Source organism: Phoenix dactylifera, chromosome 15 (genome assembly GCF_009389715.1).
Source record: "Phoenix dactylifera cultivar Barhee BC4 chromosome 15, palm_55x_up_171113_PBpolish2nd_filt_p, whole genome shotgun sequence".
NCBI classification, from domain to species: Eukaryota; Viridiplantae; Streptophyta; class Magnoliopsida; order Arecales; family Arecaceae; genus Phoenix; species Phoenix dactylifera.
In genome coordinates this window covers 560892-578894 of record NC_052406.1, presented here as the reverse complement: position 1 = coordinate 578894, position 18003 = coordinate 560892, and the positions used below count along the sequence as shown (strand labels likewise).

Sequence of the window (18003 nt, the reverse complement as noted above, 5' to 3'; positions counted from 1 at the left end):
ATGAGGGAGGCTATGCAGAGTCTGAGAAGGGCAGCTTGGGGGGTGATAAGTGTCTACTTGGCGTATCAGGTATGGATGGATAGGAATGCTTGGGTGTTTGACAACAGATGGGAGGCACCGAGGCATGTTGTAGAAAGGGCTCTTATTTAGGCTGCTGAGGCCATTAGGGCCATAGAGATAGTTTCATCTAGGATGGTCGGGGACATTTGAGACTCTCACCTTGCTGACTCAGCGCCTAGGTTCGTTTTTGTTTTATGGGAGTCCCCACCTTTGGTCATCTCAAGGTGAACTTTAATGGTAGTGCGATTGGTGATGGAGATAGAGTAGAAGTGGATTTTGTGATCAGAAGTTACGACTCACAGGTAATTGTTGCAGGCAGGCAAAGCACAAATGGACTGTCAGTTTTAGGGGCGGAGCTTAGAGCAGCATGGAAAAGTATCTCCTACGCGAGACGGCGACTAAAAGCGAAGCATATCATCCTTGAGGGCGACTCGACCACGGTGATCGATTGGCTGTACGAGGAGGGGCAGAGGGGGGATGTGAGTCTCTTACTCGGTGACATCAGGCGGATGGTGAGAGACTATAATGACTTTCAAGTAGTGCATATGTATAGAGAGATAAATAGGGTTGCCGATTGGGTTGCATCCTATGCAACACAGCACTTCGAAGGGATTCTATAGATTGACTGCTGGTTGTACCTATACTAGGATAGGGTGAGCAATCGTTGTATCAAAAAAAAAAAAAAAAAAGAAGGCCTCATCTGGTTTGGGAATAACTTGGAATCCTTGATAAAATCTATTTACCTAGCTTTATTTAGCAAAACAACTCTTTTAGCATTCCATTAAAGCATAAATAAAGAAGGATTCTCTTGAAATTAAAAAGATTTCTTACGTGCATATCCTTATAAATATTTGAAATTGCATTTGTACTCTTATAAATCGCTATTTTCATATATATCTTTAGAAATTATTTCTTATCACATATCTACCCTCAATATCAAAGTCTGCTTAACCAGCAACTAATTCAGCAATTTTTTTTTTACCTTTATAGATGTTTTCTTTTTGCACATCTTACCCTATTAATTTTAGTCTAGGTTATTTCAATTTTAAACAGCTCGTTTCTTGATCGCATTGGATCCCATGTTGACTGCAGGATGGACATACAAAAAGAATATAACTTATAAGGGTAAATATAAAAATATAAAATTCATGAAGATATACACATAATTTCAGATATTTATAAAGATGCATATGAAAAAAAGAACCCTTGGCTGATTTTTTTTTTCCAGCATTCATTAACAGAATTCAAATTTTTTAGCTATATGGATTTATTATGGTTCAATAAAAATAAGTACCATAATTAATTTGTTAATAAATCTGCCTTGTAAAATTAGATTAACCATAGTCAAGAAATTTATGTTGACTGAATTTCTTTGCTACGTCGGGCAGATCACCTGAATGCTTGTTCCATTATGCAGTTTTTCTAGCTAGGATCATGGAGACAGAATATGGCTCTTTCCAAGAATTGAATTTACAATATAAGGAAAATATAAACTAATCTTAGAGTTTAGCCATTTGTGGCATATCATATTCTAAATAATTCATCTGGGTTTTGCTCTTTCTATCATTGTTTCTAAATTAAATTTACTGTTAGCTTTCCTTTACAAGTTTAACTATGGCCAGGAGCAAGCCCCTTGACCTGCATATTTGAATACTTTAATTGGTACTTCAAGTGATCAGAGTCTTTCATCAGTTTTGGGGTCATTGGCAAATAAATCAAGTGAGTGTTCTTTTTCATTACATAACCATAAATTTCCTGCCCTTCCAGACTTACTATTTAGCAAAATGTTAGTTTCAAAACATTGATTCCTTCAAAATTTGCCCCTGCAGGACAGCTCCAAGATGTTAAAGACATGTCTAGCCATAAAAATTCGACAAGAAACTCCAATCTGTCTTCACAGGATAGAGAAACTAGTCATGACCATAGTATGCAGCTTCTGATTTACTCAATAGTATATCGAAAGTGTGCGATGATGCTGCAAAGAAGGGTTCTGAACACCACAGGACCAGAGCCAAAGATCCATTTCTACACTCAGCACCTGCAAAAGAAGATCCATTTGGAGACTAGCTAGTGCATCTACTTTAAAAATTAATACTATGAATAAAGTAGATATCAAACCCAAGTTTATTTTAGTGTCAATTCTCCTGTAATGCTAAGAGCAAAGTAGATATCAAACCCAATACAATTGTGATAGAATATGTAAAATAAAGTAGCATACTAAATAAGCTCAATATTTTTTTTTCCTAAGTGAACTGCAACTATTCAACAGAATTCAAATCAGGACCATTTTGATTTCACCTTGGTTTTGGTGATAAGAACCCCAAGACTGAATGCATCACTCATGCTGAGGCTACACAGCTGACAGCACCTCAAACCTTCAGCAAAATGACCCTTCTAATTTTTTTTTGAGAAGTCTTAAGTCTTTTTGCTACCCAAGAATTATAGTGTTCACAAAATTCATATTCTGTGAGATATGTTGCCCAAGAATTAAAAGACACAGAAACGGCTACTCTTTTTATCTAGAAGCTACCGGCCAATTCTTTTCTATGGCTGACTAACTCTTCATTAGAAGAGATCAAAATTTATAGGGATGGGGTTTGACTCCCAATATTAGGAAAGAAAGATGGGTGGTGACATATGAGTTCATCAAGTACTGACCCAGCTATCTTTCGTAATACCCAGCACCAACTACCAACACCATCACACCTGGAAATACTATGGATCCATACCCAGGGATCCATTGGCTTTATGAGGGGGAAGAAAACAAAATAAAAATCTATGGAATTGTATTTTCAAGAAGTTTTAGCTTTTCATGCAGTTCTGGACTTGACTTCTATAGGGTAAATCAGCAGACACAAATTCCTGGACGCTAGCCACCTTTATTTTTTTGAGCCAAGGTATGGAATAGTTTTCTTGTGCTTTATCAACCTACCTTATTTCTATCTTTATTTAAATTACTACTGCAACATCTCTCATATTGAAATATAAAATTTGAAGAGTGGTCTTTTTAAAGAGAGGCAAGCGCCATTTGCAATCTCAATGTATGTGGCATTTGTTCACTTTACATGATAAGAAAAAAAATTACCTCATGAAGTACTTTAGTTGGACTAAACTAAAGCATACCAAGCATGCAATATATGCTTAACAGGAGACATCACACATTCAAAAACAAGAACTAGAACAATAAATTGGTATACCTGCTTCCTGAATTTTGATTCAATTAGTTCTCTCATTTTTTCCACAGCATGAATAGTGCAAGCACGTATCTCTACTTCCTCCTCACTACCAGGAGCTATTTCATCATTAGAATCAATAGAGCTAGATAAGGCTGAACTATATTTCAGCACACCATTCTGCCTGAGTACAGCAGGGATGATATAGTCTGCAAATATTGTAATGGAGCTCATGTCGTAGAATCTTCCATATCCTTGACCCTTGAAGGCACCCCATAAATCAGCAGCAAAAATTTGTGCCCTTTTATATAAGAAAACCTGGTGACCCTTGTATAATGAATGATCTCGAAAACCTAGCTTAAAATATACCAGAGTTATGACAACATTTTACACCAAAAATGTAAACAGATAAAAATGCATGCAGCAAAATGTTATCTACAAATTAGACTCAAGAAAAGAAAGTTTTGAGCATGTAGCGCAACTAATAATAATATTTTAGGCTTTCAGGTAATGGGATTAAAACCAACTTTAATAATATAATTAAATCAACAAAGGGGGAAAAATAATGACTACAGTTGCAAGACATAATATGGAAATTATAAATGCAAGAGAGAACAATGCTCATGTTATTTCACAAGAAAGAGGACACTTGAAATATAAAACTAGATTAGAGTGAAATACATAATAATTTGCTTAATAGTAAATTTCCAAACTGAATCCTTCTCTCAGGCATCTAAATTGACTCCATATATCATGTTCCACTGTTTGATATTCCTATCAAAGCCTCGAAGATTCCTATCATTCCAAACATCAGATGTTTGGCAAGAGTATTTTTGACCTTGAGGTCATGGATTCATTCTCCAGTTACCTTAAAATAGAGCTAAGTAGAAAGCACTGATGGTTATCTCATGAAAAATCAATATGGAAACAAGTGACAAAAGAGCAGCAGCTATGTATATCGTTCAATAAAAATAGCATTTACACAGATGCATGTTACAATGATCCCAAAACAACAAAAATAAATTTCCAAAAATCACTATATCCTGAAAAACCTATGTAAAAATCTTCTACAAACACACTTCATCAGGGTACGCCGTACCGATCCGAACCGAGCGATACGGGGCATACCGTACCGTACCGGTTTGATACGGATATCTAGTACGGGTAGCGTACCGACATTCGGTATGTCAAAAATTTTCATACCATACTATACCGACACTGTGTTAGTATTGTACCAGTACGGGGTCCGGTATTGAGACGACGAACCTTGCACTTCATCATATAAAAACAATATTTGATTTGTAAAAATGCTACAAAAACATTTAACAAAACCACATCTGTAATTCTTGGTCAATGATGTCATGAATATTTCAGAAATTTGACATCATCATATTATTATACAATTCAATTCATTATCCTTGTACAAGCATATGGATTGCCAGTTGAAAGTAAAGAATTTCTAATATTAATGAAATTTCTTGGATGTAAAGAGCCTAAAAGATATATGTTAAGTGGCACCATATACACACAATAAGAGACCTATCTAAAAAGTTTTTTCTTCCATTAATGCTTTGGAGCAGTTGAGTCTGCATGTTTGCTTCATTATTTCACAAAAAAGAATATTGCAAAGTGTCTTATAAGTTTAAAATTTGCAATATTTTCAAAATTTTCTACATGTTATCTGATATATACAGGCTTGCAAATATGTTAATTTGTTACTTGGAGTTCATTGAACTGACCAATCAACTTCTCAGAAGTCATCTGCAGACTTAACGAAATGACAACCACAAACAACAAGAAAAGCTTACCTGGAAAGTAACGTGCAACAAGTGCTACTAGAGTGACAGCAGAATTTCCACAAGACTTTACAAGGTTAGCTGCCTCACCCTTAAAGCTTCTCTCCAGTTCCAGTCCAACCTGAAAGGAATTAAAGCTGAAATAAAAATGCACTAGAAACTTCCTTAAATAATTAACTTATTTTTGCAAGCAACAGTGTCTTTGCATTTAGAAAAGATAAATATGATTAACACACCCTAATCCAAGGATCTAAGAAATAAAATGAAGCTAAAAGAAACATAAATAGATAGACGATTAAGAGGCAAACATCAGCGAACAGAAGAACAATGATAATGGTTCAAAGAAAAAATGCAAATAGTTTTATTTTTTGAATTGTCAAGAAAGGACAAAGACAATAGTACCTCATGCAACAACCGTACTCGTTCCTCCTCTAGCGGAAGTGGGCGTGGCCACTTCAACAATTCACGCAGTTCAGGGCCTAACATTTTTGACAATTTAATTCCCATTTCTAGAGCCACATACAAATTCTCATGCAATAATTGCTAGCAAAAACCATTACAAGTGCACATAACTTCTTAAAAATAACCAAAATAAGCCCAAGGCTAAAATTCACATAAATGATTGGCAGGAAGTCAAGGTTCAAGGATAAAATAGATACCAGTATAACTCTGCAGACGATCTGCATCAAGGGCAGATTTGTCATTCTGCAAAGCTGCCTTCAAGCCCAAAGCCAAATGATCATAGCTCAAATCCTTATCTGGTTAGCATAAGTAATTGGAGCATCAAATCAGTAACAGTTGATTGGGGAAAAAAAAAGGAAGAAGAAGAGGAAGAAAGAAAAAACAAAAGAAACGTTGATATTTTGAATACTAAATGGAAAAAAACAGTGCATTTGCAAAGAGAGGGTTCAATATAACATAATTCAGTTAGACATGCATCTTGATATGTTTTGCACTGCTGAATATCTTTGTGGTCAAAGAAATTACATCATAGCATGAGGCAAATGATCACATGACTTTTTGCCTTTTAAGCTTTTTTTTTTAACTTTCAAGATTTGAAGTTTTGGTATTGTCATGGTTCTTGGCATGCTGCAGGTGCACTTTCCCTGCTCAAACTACCACCCACCTTGCTGAGAATCTACTCCTAGTTAACAGTCCTCGAGACAAATTACATATGACCTTGAAAGTTTATGGAGAAGTCTTGAGGCAAAATTATTCCGATAGAGAGGTGTAGTCAGTCTGTGAAGCTTGGAAATGGTTACAAGGTGGGGAAACAAACCATGGATAGACTGAGTTTTGGGGGGAAAAGGTAAAGGATACAGCTGGAGGAGTATAAAAGTTTATCATAATAATATGTTCCATACTACATACAATAACATCATTACCCACGACTTCATTTACCATCAGTATCACAGGTTCTGAAATTAACCATCCATCATATAAAAGAGTGCACTCACCAAAATAAAAGAAATCACTCCCCCTCATCCCAAAACATATCTGAGGGGTTTACCCAGTTTCCAATTCTGAAGTACCGGTGTAGTCATTATCCCAACAGCTTATATAGGACAGAGATCATTTTCCATGATACATTAACCTCTACGCTGCAATCAAATATTCAAAGCAGAGAAGAAAGTATATTAAAAGGAAAAGAGGCGTAAGTAAAGGGACATATCAATGCCAAGCTCACATCATAATCTGAAGTCGTCAAATATAAAATTAAAAGTCCAAACCATATGAATGTCAAGAAAAGGCTCCATGGAGTATACCACCAGCTGAATTCAAACATGGGAGCTCTCACATGTGGAATGGAGTGCCAACTGGTTGAGTGAGCTTAATAGCATGTTTCTGAAATGGACCATAAATATCCGTAGGAATTTGTTAAAGAGTAAACCATAATGATCATGTTTGTGATGGTTCTTCTCAAAATGACATGCCGAAGCATGGTGACATTATTCAAGGTGAATGGATAGCCAGAATTTGAGGGTGATGTGAGGTGACAGCATCAGTAAGATAAACTTCAGTAAGCACATTAGGTGTAGAAAAGGAGAAAAGAGGTGTCTGATATAACAGTTGTAGACATGAAGGATTAGAAGAAGGTGGAAGATGAAGGGGCTAAGGAGCCAAAGAAGGGGAGCATGCTCAATAGGTGTTGCTTCAAGAAGGAAAAAGTTATAACCTAGAATAGAAGAACCACAGGACTGGATAACCCAGGAAGAAGCATAAAAGAAAAGTTCTATTTAAAGCTAGGGCTTGAGTAAAAATGCTATACATCAAGTAAAGGGACAGCAACAAGAAGCAGCCTTGTGCTCAATATTGCATTCAAGAAGAATGCATTGAGCAAGCCAAAGATAATAACTCATGATGATAAGGTAATGGATAATTTGCTGATCTTGTACAGAATATAAGTTACTGCCCACTTTGATCTATGGACATATTGCATGCTTCTTCGAATTTGCTCTTCCAAAGTTGCAGATACGGTCCCACCAAGACACTTCAAGCATTTCTGCAAGCATAATGCCCTTGCCATTTCTCATAGTAGTATATTCTTCGTATGATGGCAAGAGTAGGCCAAAGAAGCAAAGGAATGAGCGCCTGAATATTTCTCAAGGGCAATTTAAGGTTTGTCTAAAATGAAAATCAATCAGCAAAGGTGCAAGCATGTTGAGTTTATTAAAGTGGGAAGAAACAACATGAACAAACTAAGGTGCTTAGTTAAAACGTATCAGCAACTTTACACTAGGCAAAGCTTGTCAAATTCTGATTGATTTTACTAGGTTACTCCACGTGACACAAGCGTATAGAGCTACAAGCATGTTCGTCAATGAAAGAGGTGGAGAGGAATTGCAAAACTAGCTGGGGAAAAAGATAAAAAAGATATCTTGGTTTATGGAGAATATATGTTAATTACAAAATGGATATGACATCTAATTAAATATCGGCTACATAACCAAAAGGAAGGACGCTGCCTCTGTGGATCTTATGAAAACCTTAAAATTTCCAAAAATTGCTCAAACAGCATGATGCAGCTTCCTCACAACAGACAGTATTTAATAGTCAACTTAAAATCTTAATAAGGTTAGCATAAGATGAGCTACATGAGCATAATGAAAATGAGATATTTTCAATATCAGAGATAATAAACACAGTTCTAACACCAAGTGCTAAAACTTTAACTGTGATGCGCCATAACATAACATGCTCCAAATAACAAGGGCAGTTGAATCTTAAGGATTGGTGTTAATTGGAAGAAAGAAAAATATACCTGGCCAAAAACAGAAGTTCAATGCGTCCAAAACAAATAGGTACTGAACTGTAAGTGGCCCATTGTCAAAGTAATGAATACCCTCAAAATTCCATTCAACTTTTGGAATTGAACCTTGAATATTGTCCACGACTTTCTCGAGTTCTGACAAAAAAGAAAATCGAATGAATTACATAATAATTAGATGAGCATAATACTGATTGTACTTCAAAGTGCAATAACCTATAATCATCCCAGAAAAAGCATCATAATAAAGAATGGGTGACTAAGAAAAAAGTGAAAAGAGTTAAATGGTATGCTGTTCGCATATGTCAAAAAAAATTGGGAGCACATAAGTCAACTGGTCAAGAGTTGATCACAAGGAAGTAGCATCAAGACTAGGTATCAATTCCATCACTGAACAAAGGAAAATCAAGGGACCAGAAGGTAAATAAATGCTAGGACAGCAGATTAAGATAGCAGTTGAAGGTTAAGGAAATGAATGGTCAGCTTTTAAATTCCTCTGGAATTCCATAAAACAGAACGAATCTATAAATTCATAACAAAGATTTCTTCAAAGATTAAACATCAGAAAATCCTAAAAAATCCAAAACAGAGCAGAATCAAAAATAAAAATATTAGAAAATAAAAAGAATACCTAAGATTGGTCTACTTGCAAGCAAAAACCTCGTAATCTTCCATCGATATTAGCCGGCTCTCCCTTCCACAAAGTATTCTCACTCCAAACCCCTCAAAGAAAAAAATTAAAAAAAGAAAATAAACAAACCAAACAGAACAAAACCACATAACGATTCGCTTATATACAAATAATCCAAAATATGAAGATTAAGCGCATTCATTCCCTCGGAGATCATCAAGAACAGCAGAAACAAAGAACAAGAACCACATCTCTAAACCCTAACCCTAGTTCGCATATGAGACAAGGAAGGCAAGCGGCACCTGAGGAGTCCACCTTCACGTGAGAAGCGCGGGTCACGACCCATGCTGTGGTGCGTCTCACGTCCTCCATTGCCCTCCCCTCTCTCGCTCTCTCGTGGATAAAAATCCCACCTTTTTTTGTCCCCCTTTCGCTCTAAAACTTTTCTCCCTTCTCCCTCGCTCTCTCGCCCTCGCTCGCTATCTCTTCCACGAGGCGAAAGATGAGGATTTTATTCGTCCTCGGAGTTTCCCGCTTGGAACACGAGCGCAGCCCTCGGACGGGTAGTTCTAAATACACCCCCCCGATTGCTCAGGACACCCCCCAAAAATTAAAAAAAAATTAAATACTCTCTACACCCCCCCATTTGCTAAGGACACCCCTAAAAAAATAAAAAATCCTAAATTACCCTTCACCCTCCCCACCCCCTCACCTAAATTGCTCTCTACACCCCCCCAACCCCCCCCCCAACCCCGCTCTTCCCCTCCAAAACTCCACTCCAGCCGGCTTCTCCCTTCCGCCCAAAAAACTTCGCCTCAAGCACCTCGCCGGCGGCCAAACCCCCTCCGTCTCCCCCTTCTCCCTCGCCCAAAACCCCCCCGTTCCCCCTTCTCCCTCTCGTCGCCGGCATTCTCCCCTTCTCCCTCTCGTCGCCGGCATTCTCCCGGAACCACCTCCCCGGCCATCTCCCGAGCAACGAGCACCTCGCCGGCGCCTCCACGACCACGTCGAGGTAGCTCCCCGCCCCCCCGCCTCCAGTGCTCCGTTCGGCACTGGATCGCCGAACAGAAGGGTTCTGTTCGGCTGAACAGTGCCGAACAGAAGCCCTCTGTTCGGCAACACTCAACCGAACAGAAGCCTTCTGTTCGGCTGCACGGTGCCGAACAGAAGCCTTCTGTTCGGCTGCACGGTGCCGAACAGAAGCCTTCTGTTCGGCTGCACAGTGCCGAACAGAATGGTTCTGTCCGGCTCTGAGCAGCCGAACAGAAGCCTTCTGTTCGGCTCTGTGCAGCCGAACAGAAGCCTTCTGTTCGGCACTGTGCAGCCGAACAGAAGGGTTCTGGTGCGTGCCGTGCTGAATTTTGTGCCGAACATTTATGTATGCAATTGAATTATTTTCTTTGATATAGCCTAACATTGAATTTCTATATTTTCAGACATGGATCCCCGTCCCGCCAGAGTTAGACCTACGGCGTCAGCTAGGAGACGTCGTGCTAGGATTGCTTCTCCCGAGCCTGCTCATATGCCATCGGACTCTCCTGAGTCAGAGCATGATGATATGCCCGCTAGGGGCGAAGACGATGAGTCCGTTGGACCATGTCCAGGAGGTCCAGAGGATGAGTCCGTCCTGATCAGTTTCAGGACGCATATAGCAGCTTCCATCTGGAGGCAACAGGTATTGTTTATTTGTTATAGCATTATATTTTGTTTATTGATGTTTTATAAAGTAGTAGTAATTATACATTTATATTACAGGAACGAGCTCCACTAAAGTGCATGAACCATACTGCCAAGGTTGGTGAATGGAAGTGGTGGTCTTCAAACCAACCAAATACCAGGTTCAGAGCACTATTGAGGCAGTCGGGCCTCGTAGAGTTAGTACAGTGCTCTTATCGATTCATCGATAAGATTCTGATTTCGGGCTTCGTAGAGAGATGGCAGCCCGAGACGAACACCTTCCATATACCATTAGGTGAGATGCTCTCTTTGAACTGTTGAATCCGTGCTTCATATGAATTTTCCCATCCGGTAGCACAAGGAAGATGATATTTTCGCCAGTTGGTCGCTACTGGCGGAACGGGATGTCCCGGCAACAAGAACACCTTCAAAATTAGAAATAAGAAAATATTAATAGCTACAAAATTATAAATAAGCAAAATTAAATAAGCAAAATTAAATATTCGCAAGTGTTGTGAACGTAGTACCTCAACAAAATGATTTCCATTTACGAATCCGATAGCGATATCTTTGCGGGATAGAAGAGGTACTGGCACAGAACGGAGAGGTAGGAAGGTCAGACATTGTTGCAACGAGAGATGGTATAGGACAACATTATAGCAGGATGCTATAAGATGACCCATGTCCGGCATAGTCATCCATCTGTCATATGGTGGACAATCATCATAATATGATAATGCATGAGTGATCTCAGCAATCGTCCCTTCCACACCATATAATGTGCGATAGTGGTCCGAATGACATTGCAACTCTTGCAATAAATCCTTCCTAACACGCACCCAGTCATCTTCTCCAAATCCCAGTAAATCAGCTATTGCCCTAAATCCGCAATTCCCATCAGCTTTTACATCCTTGATATGCTGGATGTATGGTCTCAAGGCAGAAGGAATAGCATCAATATAGATAATGGGCGTATGTGACTGGGCTCTAGTACGAAAAATCTGCAAATAATATCAAATGATAGAAAATATGTAACAATGGCAGAACATGTCCCGTATCGGCACATCTCGGCACGGCACATCCCGTATCGGCACATCTCGGCACGGCACATCCCGTATCGGCACATCTCGGCACGGCACGTCCCGACATGTCCCGTATCGGCACATCTCGGCACGGCACGTCCCGACATGTCCCGTATCGGCACATGACATACCGGCACGGCACGGACCGTCCCGTAGACGTTGTGATACCTATTGTAAAAAAATAAATATTTGGTACTTACCTTTTGCTTGGGCCGTCTCTTTTGAATCTGAGTAGATGGATTGCGGATGGTAACTTTCTCAACACCAGGTGAATAACTATCCTGTCCAGATAGAACCAACTCAAACGCAGACGGGTCACATCGAGTAGACATATCAACCTTCAGTGAAGCGCGCCCACGTGAACCGGTCTTCCGTTTTGCAGGCTCTAAAAGAGGTGTACTATCTGGACTTGCAATCTCTCGTAACTTCTTGATCATCTGCAATTGAGAAGCCCCATCTAACTTCTTGAATCGTAGCGCAATCAAATCTAACTCTGCATCACAACTCAACTGAATTGGCTGCACGGGGGGGGGTAGGCAGAATATCAAGTTTCCTCCAATGAGGATCTATGCAGTCGAGAGGAATGGGCCGACCTTCCACCCTGTACCGCGCAATCTGGTGAGCACATGGTATACCATGTGTGCGTCGAATAGCGCACCCACAATTTGAATCATCAAACCCAACTGAATTGGCTCGTTTCGATTGGGCGAGGACATGATTTAACGCACTTATAGATATGAAACCTCGCAACTCTTTGAATTCAGCTGGCTTGAAGTTGTGCTGCACTACCAATAAACTCTTCTCCAATGAGGCTTTAACGGAGCTGTGCTGCAACTCAATCAATCCATGTATTCTAGTCCAAGATGACTCGAAACTTCCTTGGCTTGATCCAAGCTGCTTTTTGAGCTTTGCATGTGCACTCTCGACCCTAGTAAACAAATGAAAGTTAGATATAAGAATTGAGGCAAATTAAATTTAAATGAGTCTTTATTTGTGATACCTATTTGTCGTCACATTTCCGTAGTGCCTGCATGTATCAGTCCACGCCGCAACAAATCTTTCCTTGTATTTGCTCAGCCAAGTATCTGACACATACTGTAGTGCATCTGGATAGGTACCGAACTCTCTCTGCAGTGCACTCCAGCGATCATTATACTCGTCTTCCGTGGAGGACAGCACTAGTACATTCCAACTCATAATAAATTTATCCCATTTCTCCTTCAATTCGAAAAATTTTTTGCACTTGGCCAAAACATTCCTACTAATATGCCATCTACATAATAAATGTCTAGCAGTAGGAAATACTCTATGAATTGCATTCATCAAAGCCAAGTCTCTATCTGTAACAATCAACTCAGGCAAAACATCATCAGCTATGACACTGCGCAATCTCTCTAATGCCCAAGTATAGCTTTCTTCCCCCTCAGAATTTAAGTATACAAAAGCAACTGAAAATGTCATGTCAGTAGATGTCACCCCCACAATCTCTAAGAGCGGAAGACGATACCTATTCGTCTTGTACGTGCAATCCATTATCAACACACGGGGAAATGCACGGAACAAATCAATGCTGCCAGGGTGTGCCCAAAATAAGTCATGCACAACATCCGTATTAGTACAATTCCTATGCCACTCAATATATTTAGCCTCTGATAATTTACCTAATAGATGTTGCATTTCAGACCTCCCGGCTTTCTCTGCAACCTTAAACCGTTGACGTACATTGTAGATAGTCTTGATAGTCATAACATTGAGGGCATCTCTTTCCTTCAATGTGGATAATATGTCCTTTGGACGAACCAAACTCTTCGACATATCCACTAACAATTCCGTCTCCTGCTCAGATAATCTCCCTGCATATGAGTGCCCCTCCAGATTCTCTGCAGCGGGATGATTGTGCACTCCACATACGACCAGTAATATCCAATCATCCGCAGTATCCAATTTCTTTCCTCTTAATGCAAAAGGGCATCCACACTTCTTTGTCCCACAGGCAGTCTTTATTCGCTTTTCTTTTGTGGTTCGGTACGTCCCACCCCTCTCACAACCTAACGTAATTCTGGGTTTCTTAGAAATGGTACCTGCATCGGATGATTTGATTACAACAACAAAACCATTTCGCCTCCCAGCTTCACGACACCAATTACACAAGTCCTCTCTACTCTTGAAGATCTATACATTAAACAATTTATGTAAGTACACAGTTGTAAAAATAGCTCGCTAAACTAATACAAAATTGCACAATATATTATAATACCTCGTAAGTTGTAAATTCGCTTGTGTAATCCAGTACAAATTCTGATCCAATTATACTCGATTCGGTTGTAGCATAGCCCTACATATAAAATAATTTATCACCAAGAATTAATGAATCAGAGGATCTGTTCGGCACAAAATTCAGCACGGCACGCGATTTGGCACGAGAAGGCTTCTGTTCGGCTGCAGAGTGCCGAACAGAAGCCTTCTGTTCGGCTGCAGTGTGCCGGACAGAAGCCTTATGTTCGGCACTGTGCAGCCGAACAGAAGCCTTCTGTTCGGTAGAGCGTTGCCAAACAGAAGGCTTCTGTTCGGCACTGTGCAGCCGAACAGAAGCCTTTTGTTCGGCGATCCAGTGCCGAACGGAGCACGAACCGTGAAAAAAAAAAACTTTCGAAACAAGGTGGAACACGTACCTTTGCGGCCGATTCTTCGTCCCAAATCACTAGTTGCTTGTCCATGCTTCGAATGGGGCTTAAATCTCCTTCAAAGATCGCCTAAACGATGTAAATGGATCGAGGGGTTTAAGGGGGGTTTGAGGGGTGGTTTTTTTTTTTCCTTTTCAAAACGAAACGGAGGAGGAGACGGAGGAGGAGGAAGGGGGGTGTACTGAGAAAATTTCAAGGGCAATATGGTAATTACACTAAAGGTTAGTTTGGGTATTTTTTTTTTGGTTTTTGGGGGGTGTCCTGAGCAATCGGGGGGTGTATTTAGAACTACCCCCCTCGGACCGGTCGTGAACGAAACTGAAATGACCGTAATGCCCCCGAGAGGCACCGAGACCGCCCATCCCGGGTCTCGAGCCTCGTTGACTCGAGTCTTCTTGTCTCGATTTGGGTCTACTAGGGCCGGCCGGCTCCGCGGTTGCCGCACCCAGATATGGAAATATGTTTTTACTGAGAATATTTTCTTTGGTCGCTGATATCTAAAAATAAAATATTGTTTTTTATTTAGGATTCATTCAGTTCATGGCAAAAATAAAATTTTGACAGGAATATTATTTTTTGAAAAGGTGATGCATCTTTTTAAAAAATATATTTTTTATATGATTGGTTAATCATAAAAAAATAGCATATTTCAAAATAGCTTATATTTCGTTAAGCATCAATCATCTAAAAGCTTAAAAGTATTTTTGAAAAAAAAATATTTCAATTTTTACTTCATGAAAATTAAACTTTTTCATGTTCCACATAGATTTTTCTTTCTCATTAAATATATAAATTTTAAAACTATTTTCCCATCTCTTCTTCAAAAACTCTAACAAAACATAAAGTATTTTTTAATTTTTCTATTGGCCATATTTTCTTTCTCCTCTTTCTGCAAACCAAACATATTTTTAGACACAGGGGAGGATATATTCTTAGATCCCACTGTCTTTGGTGGACTTATTAGGCTATGGAGTTCATTCATGCATTAAAGCAGAGCATGTGCAGTGCGGCGATATTGAAAGCAAGATAACAAGCTAGATTGATGTCTAGATTCAGAAATCTAATCTGCCATAATTTTCTAACTAAGGTGTAGAATTTAGAGACATCCATTGTGGGCACATGAGAAGTTACCTATGCCTAATCATGCTTAGTTGGCCACTCAAACAATCTAACAAACCTCACATACAGTATTAATTTTTAGTTATAAAATGTATCAAGTTTGGAATATATAATTGAGGAAAATATTTTTTAGATGTGTATTATAGGCGCAGGAAAGGTTACCTAAACTTAATAATGCTTAATTGGCAACCAAGCAATCAACATACTTGATGTGTGTTACTAATTTCCAGTTATGATATCTACTACTTTGTATATATGGCAGGAAAAACTTTTTGTATATACAAAAATAACAGTATACACCTATGGCTAAATTGTTGAAGGGACATTGGACCTTCTCACCTCATCCTTTCCAAGCACATCCTGCAGCCTCTTAATAATTATTTTTCTGTCATAAAAAAATAAAAACATAAAATTTTATTCTATGCGAAAAGACAAATAATTAGCAAACAATGACAAATGCGCTAACTATGTATATAACGCTGAAAATAACTCGATTTGATATCATCCTTCAAATCAAATTAGCAAAAACAATGTTTTCTTGCATAATATGGATTTCAAACATTAATGATCTGTAGGTGAATAAGTCGAATTACTTATCTTTTAGTCTATTAAAGACCCGCCTTTCTGAAAATTGTGAAAGACGTTCCATTAAAAATATTTTTATTATTTTTTCGACTTATATTCCTTCAAAAGGGGATCCTACTTAGAGAACTATCCCCTGCAAAACCTCTATAATTTAATATATATAATAATATAAATATATATATATACATATTATTTATAAGAATAAATTCAAGTGCAACCCTAGGTAGGACAAACCACACTTATATACCTAAAATGGCTCTCACATGTCCATCCTCCTCTTCCTCCTAGGGGGCACATCCTTTTATCAAATGTCACTTTCTGCAGCAATGAAGGGAACGACTCTAAGGTTGAAAGAATCCTGCCTTCTAGATTTGCCTCATGGTTTTGGCAGACCAGTCCACTGCCGACGGCCAATTGTGGACAAGCATCACATCATAAACGTGACAATATGCGAGACAATAGCTTATCATGGAACACGTATTTGATAATTTGTCTCCCATTAAGTTTTTCAAATTTACCTTCAGGTTTTGGTCTTAAAAGACATCCTGTCCACCGCATTGTTTTGCACCACTTCTTGAATTTTCCTTCTGTGGATCAGTTTGTTCTAATGCATAATTTGGGTGGCTCCATTTCAACTATTGAACCAGAGAGCATATCCTAGTGTCGCATAATCGATCCATAGTACATCACCAAGATGCTCCGTCACAACTCTATTAGCCTCATGGTAGATATGATTGGACCGAAAAGTGATGCAATCTCTCACCAATCGCCAAATATCCTGAAGTAGAGGGGTGTCCGTCTACTACCCCAAATTATCTCTAAATCCAACCAATTATTGTGGCTGAGTCACTCTCAAGATGGAACCCTCATAGTGGATAGAGTTAGCCCTTAAAATGAGTTTCATATAGTTATTCCAGCCCAAGCTGCTCTCAACTCAGCTTCAAAAATAGAGGTACTATAAATCTGACTATCTGCAGCAGCAATGAGTTTAGAGTTAGTACTTTTAGTCACGAACCTAGCACCCTTTCTACCTACAACCGAAATTGCTACTATCTAGCGCATGGTTTTAACATGAGGAAAGTTACCAAAGAGGACTGACTGCATGAAGATCAAGTTGGTTGTGGCTTATGCCCGTTTAAATAGTATTATATACCATTAGTTATATTTACTTTTTTTTTTCAGCTGCAATTTATGAAAAAAAAATTGATTTAAGATGCTTTTATCTTTGTTTTTTTTTCTTGAAAAAAAAGAGACATGCATAAACAATAGTTTTATGCTAGAAATAATTTATGGCAGTTCTCTTCATGGAAAGTTGTCTTATATAAAGAAGTTTGATTAAAACTAATTACCTTTTTTTTTATAAAAGTAACCATTTAAGCCTTGTCCCAACAATAAAAATTATGAAATACAATCAGTCAAAAAATATATTCTTTACCCAAAAAGAATTAAGAGAATTTAAGAGCAGTACAACTTTCAAATTGGAATGCTATTATTCTTATCTCTTATTTATCATTCTTTAATTGTCTTATTTCAGTTATTCTTTTCCTCATTTTTCTCTGGATATCAATCCACTAGGCCCAGAATTTGAAACATAAATTAACCAGTCACCAAGCTCCCATTCTGTGCTGGGATGGAGAATAAGGGACTAAACCCAATTCAGTGGTGGATGGAGCGTTATGTATGACATTTGCTAGAAAGTGGAGTCTTAGTTACCATCAACTGTTGGTTGCAAGCAATAAAGTCCTGCACAAGTAGAAGGTGTGGAGAATACAGAGGAAGCGGTTCCCATTACCACTCTTTTATTGAAGCAGTGATCTATTAGTTTTTGATAATTATTATAAACTTCCTTCCTAAAGGGTGCTTAGATGTGTAATATAAGTACCCATTTCTATGCCTTTTGTAGAAATAAATTATTGGTAATGTATATC

The 18003-nt window shown here is 38.7% G+C and overlaps 1 protein-coding gene across 2 annotated transcripts; it reads right to left on the bottom strand.

The window, feature by feature from the left end:
* Positions 1-1771: 1771 nt before the first annotated feature.
* Positions 1772-9470, bottom strand: LOC103714946 (queuosine salvage protein-like). Of its 2 annotated transcripts, none has more exons than XM_017844692.3 (7): positions 9231-9470; positions 8292-8435; positions 5689-5787; positions 5432-5538; positions 5042-5150; positions 3258-3586; positions 1772-2098 (listed from the first exon to the last, which is right to left on the bottom strand). In XM_017844692.3, the coding sequence occupies exons 1-7, from the start codon at positions 9298-9300 to the stop codon at positions 2006-2008; spliced, it is 951 nt and encodes a 316-aa protein (XP_017700181.1). In that variant the 5' UTR covers positions 9301-9470; the 3' UTR covers positions 1772-2005. The 2 variants fall into 2 exon arrangements, with proteins under 2 accessions (XP_017700181.1, XP_008800649.1); XM_008802427.3 differs by having other exon boundaries at positions 5432-5508; positions 9231-9468.
* Between the last annotated feature and the right edge of the window lie 8533 nt (positions 9471-18003).

Bases quoted from the DNA above. Each gene is read 5' to 3' on its own strand.
- LOC103714946 (XM_017844692.3), bottom strand. From the start codon at position 9,300: ATGGAGGACGTGAGACGCACCACAGCATGGGTCGTGACCCGCGCTTCT. The intron at 5,788-8,291 runs GTATATTTTTCT...TATGCTAACCAG, and splicing joins GAACTTCTGTTTTTGGCCAG to ATAAGGATTTGAGCTATGAT. The intron at 3,587-5,041 runs GTAAGCTTTTCT...ATTTTAAGCTAG, and splicing joins TGTTGCACGTTACTTTCCAG to GTTTTCGAGATCATTCATTA.